The 19,774-nt window shown below is 35.0% G+C and overlaps 1 protein-coding gene across 1 annotated transcript; it reads right to left on the reverse strand.

Annotated features, from left to right (window-relative positions):
* Positions 1 to 656: 656 nt before the first annotated feature.
* Positions 657 to 14,438, reverse strand: LOC136806652 (uncharacterized). The gene is made up of 14 exons (XM_067063239.1): positions 14,087 to 14,438; positions 12,588 to 12,747; positions 11,065 to 11,322; positions 10,339 to 10,623; positions 7,307 to 7,471; positions 6,956 to 7,132; positions 5,831 to 6,460; positions 5,247 to 5,303; positions 3,542 to 3,672; positions 2,999 to 3,060; positions 2,594 to 2,763; positions 1,692 to 1,859; positions 1,211 to 1,301; positions 657 to 927 (listed from the first exon to the last, which is right to left on the reverse strand). Exons 1-14 carry the CDS (start codon positions 14,399 to 14,401, stop codon positions 732 to 734), a joined length of 2,865 nt encoding a protein of 954 aa, XP_066919340.1. The 5' UTR covers positions 14,402 to 14,438; the 3' UTR covers positions 657 to 731.
* Positions 14,439 to 19,774: the final 5,336 nt, after the last annotated feature.

Raw genomic sequence — 19,774 nt, forward strand, 5'->3', positions numbered from 1 at the left:
TCAAAATCCGGCTTTTTTCGAGTGCTTCCATTAAAAACTATGACTATCTTAACTCACGCATATCAAGAATAGCGCAGTACAACAAAAATCATTAGTTTTATATTGGTTTTTGTGTGGAAGAAAAGCTGCGAACTTAAAGCGACTTAAGCTCTGTTTGCAACCGCGGTAATAAATAGGTAAAAGAATTATAATGATGCAACGGTTCACTTTCGTCTTTTATATTTACAGGCTAAATTCTTTAGTATAAAAAAAATAATATCTAAAAAAAAACTTTTTTCGAAAATAATAAATAAAAAAATTCAAAATAAAAATCCATTTTAAAATATTTCAACAAAAAGATATCAAATTTATTCATAATATTTACAAATTTATTCTACAATTATTCATGGGGCGCCTCGATGGATCCTGTTATCGGTATAAGTCTGCTAGTCCACTTGTAGGTTATAATTTTTCATATTTATTTATTTTATTTTTTTTATCACATTCATATAAAACGTAGTAAAATCGCAATAGACCTTATCGGAGTTTTTGATTTTTCTAAAAAGGAATGCATTGTGGGGTTGTTTCGGGAGTATTCCAATAGAAATATATTAGGAATTCCTCGAGGGAATTCTGTTACTCCCGAAACAATCCCACAATGCATCGTTTTTTTAGAAAAATAAAAAACTCCGATAAGATCTATTGGACTAGCGTTGTTCAATCTAATCAGTGAAATCTTAAATCTTCCCACATTATACCATGTTTTGGCGAATGTTTTGATATTTTGGATTGTTAGGATCGGTTACCGTAGAATTATTCCCATTGACATCATCATTGATGTAAACATTGTTCATGAGTTCGGTTTCCGGCACTTTTTCTTTTGTGGGAACGTCAGTTGAATAGTAATTCGAAAATTCGTTCTTCTTTTGTGATTTGCTTTGACTTCGTCTAGAAAATAAAATAAAAAAGTTTTGTAAAAAAGGCGTTTATCTTACAAAGAGAAAATAATCGAACAATTTTAAAAGGATTTCGAGAAAAATTTTTTGACAAAGGTATAATAAGCAATCAATACTTTCACGAAAAAAATTGAAAATTAGGTACTCCAAAATTCGAAAACTTTCAGAAATTTAGACATTCGTTAAGTAATTTAGCAATGAATCTTCAACCTTTGGGCGACACAAAAGCAATTTACTATCGAAAAACACAAAGAAAGTTGGCATAATGCACTTACTTGGAACAACAAAGACAGAAAGCCAAGATAACAATCACAACAAAACAAAGGGAGAACAACACTGCTACGATGATGATCGAATCGTCTGACCCTGAAAATATGAAAGGTTTGAAGGTAATAATTATTTCAAAGTTGATCCGTAACTCAGTGTACTCACTTAGCTGGCAAACAACGTTGTTTCAACGTTGTTTTAACGTTCAATTAATGTTATTCATGAAATGCACCACTATTGCAATGTCTTCGGACTTCACATCATAGTCAATTTTTATTTTCGTTGTCAATTTTTTAGTTTCGTCGTTAAAAAATTAAAGGAGAATCTGAATGGCACTAATTCCGTATCTTCATGTTTTGCAGAATTTTGTTGAATTTGGAGACGGAAAAGTCTCTTTTTGCACCTCACTGAGACGAAAATCCGTCGGAGACGGAAAAACTTTGTACACTGGTTTCAAGAGGAGAGTAGAATTTCACTAATCATACTTACAGTCATCTTTCAATTTAACGTTGTGTACAACTCGTTCAATGATTCTTGAGCACGTGAAACCATCACCTTCAAATCCTTGGTCACACTCACAAGAGAAAGTATTCTTTTCAACGTTGTTTGTACATGTAGCATTTGTATGACAAGGCTCAGACGCGCAATTATCAATGGCTGAAAATATTAACAAAATTTGGTTGTAGAGATGCAGTCTTTTAGTAAAATCTAAAGAACAAAAATGAAAAATGGAAAATTGAAAACCCCTGTGGTTGGGTTATGGTGGTGCTTGGAGGCGGTACAACCACCCTTATCGTCTGTAGAGATTGTACTGGGTGATTTCTCGAAAAATGGACCCTGTGAAGACATCCTCATACTCATTTGGCATCCCGGCTGGCACACGAGGTTGTCTCAACGTTCATCTAACGTTATATGGACGTTGTGAACGTTAAAACGACGTTGTGTGCCAGCTGGCATAACCTTGGTTGATAAAATTATATGATGAACGGGTATTTTTTCATGAGGCGTAGGCGTAGTGGTGTAGTGGTTATCGTGCTTGACTTCTGTCCAGGAGGCTCGAGTTCAATACCCACCGTAGCACTACGATTCACTTGGCAAGTGAATGCTCCTTCGCCCGGGTCAACCCATGCCATGTGAGGGGAATTGGGTACCATAACTCTGAAACAAGAGTATGGGTAGATATTCCAGACATTGTGGTGTGCCGAGACACTTAGGAGGTTCTACACCTGCGAGGACATCCGTTCTCCCGTGTAGTTCGAGTGTCGTGGTATACACCATGGCTCGGCAGCTCGCATCTGCAGGGTTACAATGTCTGCTTGCGCTGTGATTCCTACTCCACCGTGGGTAGGACCCATTCCGATGCATCGGAGGGCATATCTATCTAACCTTACCGTTTAACTGTTGGCTTTGAGGATCGATAGTACCAGAGAAAGAGTGAGTATCAGTTGATGTTTGAAGATTCGAATCGTCAGAAAATGATTTCTTAATTCCTTCATTCAAAGTTTCATTATTCAATGTATCGGTACCGTAAATTTCGTAATCCACCACAAGGCTTCCAATACTGTAGGAAGAAAGAAATTTGAAAGATATTTCCATCAAGTCTATACACATCAAATTTTCCATAAGTCGAAAATTTATCAATTTCCCGTTTCCAGCTCACAAAAGCAAGTAGGGTAGTAGTGATGCTTCTAGAGATTATTTTTAGTAAATCGTTGCGAATTGGAAGGGGCTCCACTTAGTCCGACAGGTCGCAGACCCTAGCAGGGGACTGTAAGGTGGAAATTAACTCGACTTACGTCAGTTTTGTAATCTCGATTCTTGAAATCTTCTTTTCTTCGTTTTTCAAGGACGTCATGATCTAAGAGAAACATATCAATCAATAAATTATTCAATAACAAACTATCATGAGCGTTTTTTTATGAGAACAAGTAAGTAATGGCTGAGGCTTAGACTATTTAGGTTGTTCAAGTCTTACTGCAAAGGAAACGCAGTTCCGAATATCTTTGCTACAAAAGAATGTCAGAACATCCAATAGAAGAACACATAACAGTATTTTCTTTAAAATCTCCAAATCTTATTTAAGGCATGGCTCAAAAATTTAACGTGTCGCTAACTATTGTATTATTACCCTAGAAAAATGACGAATCGAAGAGTGTTTTGTAACCTGATACTAGTAGGACGTTGGAAATCAACTTATCGAATATAGCCTGTATCAGACTATCAATCGGTTTTTATTGAACAGAAAATGATAAGTATTTGGCGGTGGAGGTGGGTGGCTTTATCAAATCAGACATTCCTGAAACTCCTGTGCATTTTTGAAGTATGTATTTTATACATACCTTGTTTTTCAAAGTTTGAACCATGAACTTGTAAGTGTCAGACGTTTTATCATCAAGGTCTTTTTGTGATAACGGCGCATCATTGACAAATGGCTTTTTGATTGTAAATTGACCAGACACTCCGAAAGTCTCTGAAAAGCAAAGACCAAAATGCATCATTGTCAATGTCTTGCTATATATAATAGACATACAAGTCTTTCCCCAAATAAAAATATAATTAGAAACTCGGCCCAAGGTGGAGAAAGTGTCATCCTCCAATCAGCTTTCAGTTACTATTCAATTCAAATTATCCTTTTAAACTTAATTTATAATACAAGTCGACTCTCTCTCTTATTCGATGGAATGGAACATGTAGTAACCATCGAAAATATGCTGTGTCAAAACATGAATATATTTATTTTATTTATCTTATTTATTTATTTTTTTTTTTTCCGATTTATTTAACGTTGGTGTTACATAGTTATAATTAAATACTAATTTATACCAACTATTGACAAAAATGATTATATGAAAAGATAATTTCTATAAAACTATATAATAAAGTGAAACTATAAATTTTTAGGTACATATTTTACAAAGGCAAATATTTGTTAGGTTTATTTCATTAAGTGAGGATTTAAATGAATCGATGGAAGGCTTAAGCTTAGTATTTTCGGGAATTTGATTCCAAAGTAAGCTTCCACGAAATAAAAAGGATTGCGTTCCGAAACGATGGGAGGTAGCCTTGGGTATTGACATCAAGACTTTGTTTCGCAAATCAAACTTAATTGTTTTTGATTTATAGACCTGCTGCATGAATTCAGGATTTAATTTTTTCTCAGATTTGAAAACCTCACAAAGTAAGAAGCGAAGGTGAATTTCATGGACCGTTTTACACTTGGCGCTCTGTAACAGAGATTCATAGTCTTCTTGGAAATCACAAAGTAATATTCTCAGAGCCCGCTTGTGGACTTTAGTGATTTCCTCATATGTAGTCTTGTTACAGAACATCCAAATGATCGGCGCGTAATTAAATATAGACATAACATAAGCATTAAAAATTAATCTCCGTTGGTCAAATGTAAGAAGGTTTCGAATTCTGTTTAAGCTCCAAATTCTCTTTTTAGTCTTAGAGCTAAGAGAATTGATATGAGTGCTAAATAATAGATTATTGTCGATGGTGATGCCTAAGAGCTCAACAGAATCCGTTGATGATATTTTTACATGTCCAACCGAAAGTTCTACAATAATATTTTTATTATTTCCTAATACCAACATTTGAAATTTTCCAGGGTTTGCTTCAAGGTAGTTTTTTGAGAACCAATCTAGAATAATTTCTAAGTCAAACTCAAGATTTAAGATGACCTCTGCAAGAGTTTCAGCACAAGAATGCAATGTATTATCATCTGCAGAATTGCAAATGCTGGTTTTGACTATGAAAAAGAATAAGTCATTCAAAAAAATGTTAAATAAAAGGGGTCCGAGTATAGAGCCCTGTGGAACACCAAGATGTATTTCCAACCATTCACTATATTCAGAGCCGATTTTTGTTCTCTGATAGCGATTACTCAGATAGCATTTGAGAAGTCCAAGACTTTTAGCATCGAGTCCATAAGCTTAGTTTAGCTAATAAAAGTTTGTGGTCTATGCAATCGAAAGCTTTAGATAAGTCCATTAAAACTGCTCCAACTTTACCAGACGTATCCATACGTATATATAGGCTTACCTTCACTCTTCTTTGTTTCTGGTATCGGTATCCCTTCTGGAAGGGTTGGTTTGGATACTAAAATGAGGATTAAGCACGTGTGAAATAAGAAGTTAGACCCAAAATGGAAATTAACCTAATCCATAAGGTACACACTTTTTAATAGAGGATAAGATATTTTTAAATAAAGTAATAAAACCACTGTATCATCGAACCAGTCAAATATCTTTAAAAGAGGTGACGCCAAAGAAAGGAACTTTATTTTGCTTGAACACCCCAGAAAATACTTCCCACCGGCAACTTTGCACTTAAGACTCAACATTGCCTAGAGTGATGGAAGAAGTTGACAGATGTGTTCTGCATGGCTACCCCAGACCACTATACATCTTTTCGACCGTAGCCGCCAATTGCCGCGCAGGCATTGTTTTGTCCCTTTTACCACCCTAAAAACGTCCCAGTCTTTTTTTTTTCACACCTAAAGACAATAGAAAAAAGTGTAAACAAAGATTGGATCGAGTTTAGGGTGGTAAAACGGACATAAAAATGCCGGCGCGGCAATTGGCGGCTACGGTCGAAAAGATGTATTAAGCCTCAGTATTAGTTACCTTGGTCAATCTCCTCCATACAATATCTCATCTTGCATTGCTTATCTCTCAAGCTACTCGGATCTGTGTTCCTCAACAATGGTTGTAATTGATAGACAAAAAAGTGATTCTCCTCGTCATCCACACATCTCTGGACTAATATGAACTCCTGTTGATTGCATTTACAATAGTTAAGATCAAAGATAGAGATACCATCATTAGATTCACGTTTTAAACAGATTGTATAGACTCCAACGGCTGAGTTCCCCTTTACTGGGTGAGGTCTTGATAACCATACATTAGCATTTGAGAATGTACATCTTTTAAAGAATTGATCAGCTCTGGCGCATGTTTCTTTGAGTTGAAGATTCTGACCAGTGGTTGACATGAAGCGAACAGCTGTGTAATATTTCAAATCACAACCATGGTTTTGTTTGGTCAACTGAAAGTAATTGGTAACTTTACGACTATCGTCTACAATGGTTTCATATTTTTGGCAGAGATTCAGTTCTTTCTTTTTCGGTGGTTTCAATGTCGTTGTTGGTGGTGATGGTGGTTGTTGGATAGCTGAGGATTGGAGAATGTCTTGGATACTTGTAGATGGTCTAATTGATGTATATTCGCCGCCATAAATTGAAGATGATGGGTTGACTAAAAAAATGAATGAAATGGATATGATATAAAATGGATAAAGTGCACCTTTAGATAAATTGCATCACAAGCACCGCTTACCTCGTTTTCAAAATATTGCTATGGTAACTGATTCCCAGAGAAGTTTACTCTATTTAAAACTTGTATCCTGATCAAGGGATTTAGTAACCTTGGTAAAAACGAGACAGTCGTTGCATTTAAAATAATTTAAGAAAATGTCTATTAACACAGCTACCTAAGTTCAGAATTAGGTCTTCAAACGATAGGTTTTTCAACAATAATAGAACCAAGAGAAGTATATTTGTTCGCTTTATGGACCTTAGTAGTATTTTGAGAATCTTTGGTATGACCCAGCTTGGGGTTGAACCCGCAACCTTGCGAACCGTAGCCGGGTTCTCTACCACTGCACTACTTTAGGGACCTGGAGAGGGTCAATTTCAAGGGAATGTGCCATATTAATTGGCATCAATTGCTGTAACTTAGCTCGTAACTTACCAGTTTCCAAAGAAGCAGATATCGATGACATCATAGATGACATCATTAGATCGTCCATCGAAGAGGATGAAACTCCAACAGTGTCCAACACTGATGATGATGAGTTGTATGTGTTGTTTGAGGAAGTTGTCGGTTGAATTGTCGTCGTTGTCGTTGTCGTTGCTCGCTTGATTGGACCTAAAACACGAATAAATTTGATTCAAAGCTTGTATCTTTGTTTATCAAAATGTAAGGTGTATTGTTGCTAAGTTAGAAATATTATCAAAATACTTTGATGATTTTAATAATAGTTAGGATCCAGTCAATGATTGAACGCCGTTGATTGGTTGGATACTCGTTAACTGTACTTACTGCGTTGATCTAGTGTTGTACAAGCTCTCGCAAAGCAGTGTGGGAAATCACGTGTTTTTCTTCGGTACACGTAAAAATCTCCACAATTTTTAATTTCCAATTGACTCGATAATTCACATTTACAACTTGTAGCTTCCGAAAAACAAAGTGTTCGCATTGTGCGTCCTGAAGTTATAAAAATACGGCAGAGTTTAGTTCAATCTTATCAATCTTAAAGGAAAAAATTTTGGGACAAGCTGGAGTTTTTACAAGATAGAGAAATGCTGAATTTTGCAGAACAGCATCAATTCATCCTTTGTTTCTACAATGTTTAAAATTACAAAGTTACATTCATTGAAATACTGAATATATCGAATTCTATCAAAAAAATATTACACCATACTCAAGTCCCGAAGTCCCGAAGTCCCGAAGTCCCCAATAGCAAAATATCGAAAATCTATTTTTTTTAAATCACACCATACCTAAGTCCCGAAGTCCCGAATTCCCGAATTGCAATTATATATCGAAAATCTATTAAGAAAATTCACACCATACCTAAAGTCCCGAAGTCCCGAAATGAAATACATCAACTTTTTGAAAAAAAAAATACACCAACCCAAAGTCCCGAGGTCCCGAAATCCCGAATTGCAAAATATCGAAAATCTATTAAAAAAAAATTACACCATACTCAAGTCCCGAGGTCCCGAAGTCCCGAATTTCAATAAATCAAATTTCTGAGAAAAAATATTACGCCAACCAAAAGTCCCGAGGTCCCGAAGTCCCGAATTGAAGTATGTCAAAATTTTATCAATAAAAAATTTACACCAACCAAAAGTCCCGAGGTCCCGAAGACCCGAATTTCAATAAATCAAATTTCTGAGAGAAAAAAATTACACCAACCAAAAGTCCCGAGGTCCCGAAGTCCCGAATTGCAATATATCGAAAATCTATTAAAAAAATCACACCATAGCTAGGTCCCGAAGTCCCGAAGTCCCGAAATGAACTACATCAACTTTCTGAAAAAAATATTACACCAACCCAAAGTCCCGAGGTCCCGAAGTCCCGAATTGCTAAATATCGAAAATCTATTTTAAAAAAATCACACCATACCTAAGTCCCGAGGTCCCGAAGTCCCGAATTGAAATACATCAACTTTCTGAAAAAAAATATTACACTAATCAAAAGTCCCGAGGTCCCGAAGTCCCGAATTGAAATATATCAAATTTCTGAGAAAAAAAATTACACCAAGCAAAAGTCCCGAAGTCCCGAATTGAAGTATGTCAAAATTCTATCAAAAAAGAATTTAAACCAACCTAAAGTCCCGAGGTCCCGAAGTCCCGAATTTCAATAAATCAAATTTCTGAGAAAAAAAAATTACACCAACCAAAAGTCCCGAGGTCCCGAAGTCCCGAATTGAAGTATGTCAAAATTCTATCAAAAAAAAATTACACCAACCAAAAGTCCCGAGGTCCCAAAGTCCCGAATTGAAATACATCAAATTTCTGAGAGAAAAAGTTTCCACCTACGTCTCGTCTTAATTGATTTTTACCCCTACTCTTTTCATACTATTACTGCCACCTCCCTTTAAATCCATCTCACCCCTTTCTCACCCTCCCTTTGCATCTACAGTATCTCACCCCTGTCTTCATGTACATCTCTGGACCTCTCTTTACGGGTCATCTCACCCTTTATCTTGTGTTTCATCGATCATTTATCCAAGCCCCTCTTTTTGCTTGAGTTTCATCCCACCCTTGCCTAATTCAACAATCCGATCCCCCGTCTCACCATGTCTAATCTATCATTCTTTTTCTCCGGTCCTTTTTCAACTTTAGTTCCACCCCACCCGTTTTCCTTCCTTATGTGAAAATTTTATCCATGTCCATTTCATTAATCTCACCCCTGTCTCGCTGTATTCAATTTATCATTCATTGTCTCCGCCCCTCTTTCACCCCCACCTCTTTTGATAGATTTCCAATCTTTCTTTATGTGAAATTCACTAAACTCTCCCCTCTTTCCACTCGAGTTTCCCCCAACTTTGTGTGGAAATTACACCCTTGTCTATTTCATCAATCTCACCCCTGCCCAATCAAATTTAATCTATCAGTCATTTCCCCCGGTCCTCTTTCTACTTGAGTTTTCATATTTCCATCGGGACTTCGAGACCTTGGGACTTTTGATTGGGGTAACTTTTTTTCAGACTATACTTTGGTAAATTTCCATTCGGGACTTCGAGGCTTTAGGTTGGTGTAAATTAGTTTTTCTGGTAGATTTTGATATATTATAATACGGGACTTTTGGTTGGTGTAATTTTTTTTCATAAGTTTGACATTTCGGGACTTCGGGACCTCGGGACTTTAGGTTGGTGTAAAAGTTTTTTTCTAGTAAAATTTTGATATATTTCAATTCGGGACTTCGGGACCTCGGGACTTTAGGTTGGTGTAAAAATTTTTTTCTAGTAGAATTTTGATATATTTCAATTCGGGACTTTCGGGACCTAGAGACTTTAGGTTTGGTGTAATTTCTTTTTCATAAGTTTGACATTTCGGGACTTCGGGACCTCGGGACTTTAGGAGGGTGTAAATTTTTTTTTCTGATAGAAATTTGATATATTTCAATTCGGTTGGTGAATTTTCTTTTCAGATAGAATATATCTCAACTTATTCTGTTTTTGCGTTCGGTGAAATACACATCAAAAATCATGGCCGACGTTGTAAAAACTCCAGCTCATCCGAAAATTTTGGCATGAACTTAATTTGGCGGATGGCTGAAAAAGGTTTTTTCAGAGGGAATTTAATTTGACGGATGAAGGACATTTCTGTCCAAAAAAAGCCATTAAAAGGAAAAACCTGTTTTAAAGCCTGAAATAGCACACATTTGGGGGAATAAATGGATCAATTTAAATTTGGCGGATGACGAATAAAATTAAATTTCCGCCAAAATTTCTTCCGTTGTCACAAATCCATTCCAACAAATTCTGACGATATGAGAGTTAAGAATTACATAATTGAGAATAAGAAGTTAGAAAGAGAAAAATAATTTAAAATTACACTAACCTTCTTCAACTGAAGGGTGGTCACCCTTGATCCACCCTCTATATAACGCCCCACAGTAAGAATTTGTCAACAATGATTCAGCATTTTCGACTGTATTTGGACAATTTTCTGCAATCTGCATGGTTTCACTAATATTAGAATTAAATCGAATCCATAATGGCGCACCAAGGAACGTCTCGTCATCTTTGCATACGTTTGTGCTGATTTTATCACTTACAGCGCCCCATTCACGCCCATCTTCTTGCAGAGTTCTGTAGTTTTTACATTCTGACTTTTCTTCCGTTACTGGAAAGAACACAAAAAAGACAGTTAAAAAATGGATGACCGGGGATAATGCAGTTTTCGTGATTTGTGAGCTCTGAGACCGCCTTCTGATCATTTATTTTTGCTTTTACTTATGTCTAGATAATGGTTTTTAAATAAGCCGAAATATCGAAGATCATGTGCTACTAATGAGGTTGAGTAAAGTAAAAATCACATGACGGCGGACGAAAATTGTAGTAGGCTAGTGAGTTTTAACCAATCAAATTTCGTATTTTGACTAGCCTGTTATAATTTTCGTCCGTTGTTATGATTATCCTGGTATACAAGATGCACTTTGGCCATTGCTTAAAACATATTAGCATCTTCTTATTATATTCTGAAATTTGAGGATTGGAATGCTCTCAATTCAATTTTAAGATTTGGTCAAATTGAGCCTGAGGTTTATTGTGTCAAAAAACTTACCCGTTGTTAGATTTGCAGTTGTTCCACAATAGATGCCGGACTTTTCATAATCTTTTTTTATTTCTGGAATCGGTAATGATCTATAAACATAGAAATCACCACAGTTTCGCACAGCAATGGTAACAGCGCTTTTGATTGAGCATTTTCTTGTCCAATCACAAACCTCTTTACCGGTCACGTAGTTAGTTTTGCATTTAGATAGCAAAGGACCAGTTACCGTATTATATGAGCATCCAATAGCAGTTGTTAAAATTGAACCTGGAAAAAAATAATTGACATTGGGCTATTCCAGAAAAGAATTGTACCCCCTATGTTGAGGAGGTCTTTTTTTGGAAAGGTGACCCCCCTGGATTTTTTCTTTCATTTTTAGTACAACCTGGTATTTTTACACTTTATTTCCCAGATCACCCTGGACGACACACCTCCTCAAGGAGTTAGGTGATGTCTTCTTCTTACTCCTGCGAATCTTTTTTAGTTTAGGAAAGATTTTTACTTTATCCTCAATATTAGCAAAATTACGTTGCACGATTTTTAGATATTTTTATCATTACAAATACTATCCTACAAAAAACAAAACAAAAAAAACATTGGTGGTACTGGCCATTTCTGGAATAGCCCATTTGAGAAGATGCGTTATGATTCAGGAAAGTGTCTTTAAGAATATCGTGCAGACCTTTTGGATGTACTTTCCCTGGAAATTATTATTATTAGTTCTTCATCGTTGATTGTCGAAAAAAGTCTGGCTTAATGAAACAGAAACAATAGATTATGGTTATTAACGATAGGGAACCTCCCAAAAATCATTTCTTTTTCGCCTTGAATGACTAATACCGTGAAAAGCACAGGCCGATATCATATCATATCATATCATATATTGACGCTGTGCCGACCAATCCAGATTCTATTCAGCGCGCAATCAACGCAGAGAAAAGTAACCATGACGACCATCCAAGATCTTTTTATTCCCGTCGTTGAAAACACAACTTAAAAATGTCATCAATGCTTTAAAAAAAAGTCAGTGATAGTGAATTATAACATAAAGTCTGTTTATTATTTCGATTCAATTAAAGTGACATTTCCATAATTAAAAGTTTAGTAATTACCGTTATACATTTGGGGATCATGTAAAAGATTTCTTTTGAAAGAAACTCATTACAATTACACTTTGAGGTTTCTGAGGAATTCGTAAATAGCAAACTGCATACTGATACAGTCGAGCTAGACATTAATATGGTAATATTTGCTCTTCACTTTTGATTTTTCTACAGTGATTAGATTAACACATGCGCAATAGAATTTCTATTATTGGTCTTCAGAGGTTAATATATTCTTCTGAAAACTTAACCTCTAATACTCAGGGTAAATGACTAAGAGTGACAGAAAAATCAAATAAAATAGGTCATATTTGAGTGTATGTCTAATTCTTGTCAGATTTTTTCGACAATTTTTGTCAGAACTTTCCAAAAGGAAAATAACGTAATTTTAAGGCGTATTTAAGAATATGCTTAGAAAAAAAGACTCACTGTATTTATCTTTAGGGTGTGATTCAGTCAACACATAAATATTTGAAGTTTCTTGTGTGTAAGTACGTAACCAGAGCCAAGGCTTGTCTTTTTCTTCTTCCTTCAACCAAGTCCAAAAATAACCCGATTTTCTGATGGTGCCACACGGTGAAAATGTGTTCTGAATATAATCAAAAGGAAGGTTGTTGTACAATGACTTTCATCTCTGAATCTTGATTTCAAAAAGTAGACAGGAAGTGATCGCAATATTCCATAAAAGAGAAAGCTCAGAACCAATAAAGTGTAAGCCCGAAAGGTTAGAATCGAAACTGCTTGGTAGGATTTGAAGCCTACCAAAGTTGCGCGGCCTAGCGCGGTCCGCCTGGATCTTACACAAATGACAGATTGAAACTAAAATTTACACCTAAATTTCGAAAAAAATATTACTCAAAAACAAAGAAATCGCTAGATTCAATTTCTCATCAAAAATAAGGCGCATATTTTGTAAGGCTTCACTTTTTCTTGCCTGAGAAAGGTTAAAGATTCGATTCTAGCCCTTTCGGACTTATACTTAATTGCTTAGAACAGTAGATTTTTTACGACAAAGTAATTAGGCGAGACCAATTTAATTTGTTGTTCTACGGGCCCGACCGACCCTATTTTTGCTAAAATCAAAAAAATAATAATATTGAATTTCCACCATTTCCACTACAATATATTTTACACACTAGTTATTTGTAAGAATCAAATTTAATAAAGCTGAAAATTAATTCAAGAAATTGAAAAATTTAGAAAATCAAGCATTCCATACACTAAGATTTTATTATGATCTTCATCGAAGATAAAAAAAGTGAATTTTTGATCCAGATATTTTTTGGAAAACATTTTCTCGGTACTTTACCAACCCTGATACACGTTTTTTTTTATAAGAACGTTAAAAATATTCGAAGCCTTCGGATGTTCTTAATTTTTTGGATTTGAAGCCTAAAAATGTTCTTAAAATGTTCTTATTTTCAGCATTTTTTGAGCATTTTGATGTGATTTCTTAAGAAAATGTCTCCAAAGCCTTAGAATGTTCTTAGAATGTTCTTAAATGTTTGGGCCTCGAAGCCTTATGTTGTTATATAGTTTGTTCTTATGAAAAAAAACGTGTAAATGAAAAATTTATTCTTATTTTACCGACCGACCGACCCATATTTTGCTAACGATTTGCCCGTAGAACAACAAATTAATTTGGTCTCGCCTTACCTATTCGTGGTATAAAAGCATAATTACTTTGTAGCTTAAATCTGCCCTCCTAAGCAAATAATCCTTCACCCCTGTCTACACTACTGTTTTATATATATAGTCCGCCTAGTTTCATCTACAAAATAGAAATGAAGTGCTGTTAAAATGAACAATTTCTATAATATGAGACTGGACGGACGATAAATGCTCCCATGAAAAAGTGATGATGCAACTCTGTATTAAAACTGAGAAGCTACCAAATCAGAACATTATTAGAATAAATGTGTTCTTACCAAATCTGAGTCATTGTAAACATTTACTTTCAAATCAACCAATTCCATCATACGGTCAGCGTCTGATAAACGAAAGCGAAACCAGTTGTCAAAACCGACCGAAAAGTTTTTAGCATGTTCGTGAACGCCATCTAAATAATCGCTTTGGTCGGAAACATCCCGATAACTAAAAGCTCGGTGTTCGTGATGGTCTCCTTCAAGATTCTTGTAATTCCCTATCATACATTCTGTCGGAATAATGCTGTCATCTGTACTGACCAATGAAATGGCTAGAAAGGTTACCATTATGGTGTATAACATTTTGATCGGTAACATTTTATATTTTTTCAATATCAAAAATATTATTTATCTTGCAATAAAAAACGCGAATAGAAGGTTGATAAAAATTATATTATAATGAATTTATGTTGATTCTAGTCAAAACCTTTCCACAAAAATTTCGCACCGTTTCCAGCCTTTTCACGGAAATTTGCTTCCATTAAATTTGACCGACACTGAGATCCCAAAATAAGAATGGTCCTACTTATAATGAAAGACACGCGAAACAATCCCACCTAAATGACAAATCAAAATTTACAGCATGCTTAACTAACACTTCCCTTTCGTCTGTCTGCATAATGATAGAAATAAAAAAAAATACGTAATAAAAACAGCGTAAATTTAAATGGATAAACAAGATAATCTCCTTGGGGACGACTTGAGTGATCAATGTTCCACTCAAACATATATTGCCAAGTGTTTGGCCAACGATAAGTGTCTTTATTATATTTACTTTCGGGACTTAACGTACGAAAATTTTCACTCCATAATAATTTTTGTTCAAAAAAATACAGGAAGAATATTTTTCATTATTCTGTATCAACTTTTGGTGGTTGGAAAATATTCAGCCAAATTTTCACGGACTAAAACTATAGTAAAACTGCCTGAAATAAAAAAAATATACAAGGCGAAAATAAAAAAATGTAGTGTTTCCGGAATGCGGGTGAAGGAAAAAAGCTCTCATGCAGCCGGCCGGAAAAAAATCTTTTTTTTGCTATTTTTGATAACTTAAGATCATTGAAATAGAACTTAAAGGTGACTTTTATGTAAAAACAGTATACAGTAAGCCCTGGATACTAATGTATCAACTACTAACGAACAAACCTTGATTTACAAGCGGGAATATCTAACCAAAGACGTTTGATAGCTTGAACGGTCAACTTGATTTTCTTTATGACGAACCCTATAGATGAACCCATACTCTGCGGCCGGTTCAGAAAAAATATTTTTTTCACCCAGCCGGTTTCCGATAACACTAAATTTTTTTATTTTCGCCTAAATAAACAATTTTTTCACCACAAGCACCAGAAAGTTTGCCCTGGCTCTGATTTGCAGCACATCTCTCCCGAAAATAATGCCCACCTGCCAACTTCCAGTGGCATTTTATAGCCCCCGATAAAAACGGTAATTACAATTGGAGAGCAATTAACTCATTAAGCAGTTAAGTATTTTGATCTTGATAAGTTTCGTTTCAATATTAATGTCAACCCCCGTTTTTTGGTATGATTGCAGCGGAAAAACGGGGGTTGATAACCATGTTTATAGCTTTAGATATCAAGTTAATTAAAACCTCGTGGAAAAATTATTTCTTGACCTTTATGAATTTATGACCATTTATGAAAAGTTTTTTGTAAGCATATCACATTGACTAAGCTAGATTGCTATGAAAAACAAAATATACAATATACAGTAAGTTGTCGAGATTTGTAGCAATACTTTAGTGGTTTGTTTGACTTAGATTAAGCTCACGTTTTGAAAAACAAGGTGAAATATATCCTGGAAATACATATTCATCCCAAAACTTGAAAGTAATTGGTCATGGAAATACAAGTAGCCGTTCTTTCATTCTTGCGTTTGAAATACTAAATATAAGTCAAATAGCTGACTCTCTCTCTCTAATTCAATCTTCTTCGAATTAAAGAATAATTCGGATCACGGAGAGCATTTTTAATGTTTTAGTTCGGATTGGTAGAAAGATTCGAATAGTAGAGGTTCATATTACCTTATCGGGGAAAACTTTGTCGCGGAAAAGTGACGAATATTTTTCCCCGACGAAAATTTTCTCCGACGAAGTTTTCCCCGATAAGGTATCCAAAGAATTGATTTCAAAGCCCCACACGGGGTAGATCTAGATGTTTTCGAATTAAACGAGCTTTCTTGTGAACTTGGCAATTTTCACTTGAGAGTGCATCTATATTATAATACGCTTAAATCGGAACTCTCCCATTCTCGCATGAGGCTTTTTCGCTAGCGATTTTTAAATACACGGCAATTTTTTTCGCGCCTTTTTGATTGTATATTCAATCCTATTCGCCAAGTGCACTTCCATTCAAGAGAGCACATTTCTCCTTGATGGAGAAACACAACTGACTGTGCAATAGAACTATCAGCATAATTTATAGTTTTTAAAAAAAAAGTTTATGTCGGTTATGAAATAACTTTGATTCACATGGGAATACGTCGAAGATAAAATTTGAGTTTTCAAAAAGACATCATATTTATGATTACCCTTGAGATTAATAAAGCTCCGATGACATTTCCCTTCTATTTGATACTCTGATAAAAACATTTCAACTTAATGGACTTGACAATATGAGAAAAGTTGATGACTTATTCCCAATTCAATTATGAAATTTTTTAATCAATGTTTGCTATTTTTTGTTCTATTGAGATAGCAAAATGAAAACGCTTTTACTTACGCATTGAGTTTAATTGTTAAATAATTGTTGACTCTGTTAAGAGGTATTGAAAAAAGGCACTCTTTATATTCCACCGTAAAGCACTGTGGTCTTTGGAGTGATCGGTGTTGCCAAGTACCTCTAATGATTATCTTCATCCTTGCGTGAGGAAAATAATAGTCTTTCCTCTCCCAAAAACCCAAAAAAAAGCACGTTTAAAGTATGACCGATTTCTCGCGAGAAATTTTTAACTCAATTTTCACCAATATTTGCATGAGCATTATTTTTAGCGAGTCAAGAACATTATTGTTTGAAGGTTTTCAACAAAAGAAATTATGACAAATTTATACAATTTAATAAGGAGAAGAAAAATCAAAATTCAACTAAAAATACTTTCACCATATTTTTTAATGTGCATTAATTTTAGTGTCCCCTTAAAAATTTTAAACATCAATTTTTACGAAAAAGGCCTAAATTTAAGAACATTTCTTCTCGCAAAATAAGTACATTTGTATACAAATCCCTACAAGTTTCTGAAAAATAGAAAAGCGAGCGAAGCGAGCGTATTAAAAGGAGTAAGAAGTCGTCTCGGACGACGCCGGGACGGCTAGTAATAGATAAACGTGTTCTTATCAAAAGAAAAACAGAGATATTACTAGTTGAAACCATGGATAGTAATTTTTATGACCTGACTACCGGATTAAAGAAAAAGATAGACTGGCAAAAATTGCGGCTTTCATTTTACGCCAAGAATTTTAAGCGATTTTAGATGACTTTTCTTGTCTTGTGACTTAATATATTAAGTTATTTTCTTCTCGCTCGCACTTTATCTAGCAATGCTTCCACGCTATTGGTCAAGAGAAAAATGAAGCAATTCCATTGGCGCGATCTGACGTAATGGTTGAAAAAAGTTGAAATGTATCCAATTTATTTTTCAAGCGCGCACTACATTTTTATGACGCAATCTTTTTTCCAAGCAAAAAGGATTGAAGCCAAACTTTATTTAGGAAACCGAGGGTATGAGAGAATGTATGGGATTAATTTCTTGACTGACCAAACGGCTTTTAAACAATCTTATCGCGTCTACACAAGGTCACAGAAAAAGGAAGCGCAGTAAACAGTGATGACAGTTCTCCAAACTCTACCGCTGTTTTTATCCGTGAACTGCAATAACGGCTGCAAACGTCCGCATATATATTTTCCAGTGCTTACTATCCAGGACGATAGTATCGTCTATAAGACTTGCAAAAAATTATTTAGTGAAAGCGTAAATTCAACCGAATTTCGATTGATCGAATATGAACGTCCATTCAATCGATACAAATTGAAGACAAACGATCAATCGAAACGGATTCATGTGCAAAATCAAATTTTAATTTTGTGTAAAATTTCATTGCTTTAGTTCAAAATTAACCGATAACTTTGACTTTATCGTTGATGAATTTTGCAGATTTGAAATCGTTTGGAGATTTCGAGAATCACTTATCAGGTTCGAGAAAAGATAGCAGTTCATGTACTACACTATTTCATCTTGGCCTAATACAATCATGGTCGAAACATTTTGAGACTTTAGTGTATTTTAAGATTTTCCAGAATTTAAAGTTCGGGCGAGAATTGCTATTTTAGCACTTCCACTTTCTTTGATCGAATATTTCGATTTTGGAGGGGTTCGGTGGCTTCTAGGCTATATTCCAAGCCTTATTCGAGCAAATTTGAGCTTTTAAATCCTGAGACCCTAAGGCCGTAAGTCTTAAGTCTCATGTTAATCTCCGTATGTCATTCGAAAAGCGAACCTATTTCGTCGCACTTTACTTAAAAGGGCTGTTATGGAGCAATCCAAAACTTAATCAATCAATATATCTAATACAAAAAACGGGATATTTCAATTGCACATCAATTAATTAAAGGCAGCTTCTTGCTATCGAAAGCGAGTTCGAAAACCGAAATACCGCAAGTAGCATTTATCTTCAAATTAAGGATTTTTCCTTCTTTTTCGTTACTAGACCTCAAAACAGATGTTTCAGTAACTTAATATAGAACTTGTAAATTGTTCTAAAAATTAAAACGAAATCACTTGGTAATGACATGGTGATAGAATTCTATGAATTGCTTTGTTACTAAGAAAAAACTTGCTTGATTTCTTTAACTCTTTCTACATCTTGGCCAATTCTTAAACGAAAAATTAAAACCCAATCAATTTGATATTTTACCAGTATGCATGTAAAAAATTACAAATTGTCATTATCCTTCGAAAATACAGATAAAGAACTTCCCTAACTTTTTTTCACGAAAGTCTTTCAGTACTCGACCTAAATCCTAGTCTGGACCCATACTAATTTTTACTCCATTTCACAAAGCATGAGATAAAAATTAGTATGGTAGAATTGGAGATTTTGAATTTGCCACCAGAAAAAAACCGTTTAAAAACTGGCCAATCAGAATTTTGTTCCATAAATTTTTCGGGAGAACAATAGACATAATCGGCCGATCAGAAGCGTTTCTACAAAAAATTGTAGAAATTTTTGTCCAAAACTACCCGTCTACTATCGAGTTCAGAAAAAATCGTGAGTAGACGGGACCCCATCTACCTAAATCCACGTATTTTTTCGGCGTGTATTAAAGTTTCAAGTCCGAAGATTTTATAGTTTCTCAGTTTCAATGAATTTCTGTGTACATTTACAGACCGGCCTGCAAAGTTCTTCTCCTTTTTCACGGGACTTAAAATATAGATTTATAAACCCGAAGGGCTAGATGTCGGGCTTTAAGCCATCACAGGCAAAATAAATTGAAAATCGGAAAAAATATTGTTACTATGTTTTCGAAAACTGGCGCAGCTTCTGATTGGTCAAGCGCTGAAATTCTATTGTAATGTCACGTGACTTAGGTAGGATTTCCTACCTAACCGCGGCACACTTTTCAGCAAAAGCTTGAGATCTAGCACTTCGGGCTTTATAAATCTATGCTTAAAAAT

Source organism: Clytia hemisphaerica, unplaced genomic scaffold (genome assembly GCF_902728285.1).
Source record: "Clytia hemisphaerica strain Z4C2 unplaced genomic scaffold, Clytia hemisphaerica genome assembly, whole genome shotgun sequence".
In the NCBI taxonomy this organism is placed as follows: domain Eukaryota; kingdom Metazoa; phylum Cnidaria; class Hydrozoa; order Leptothecata; family Clytiidae; genus Clytia; species Clytia hemisphaerica.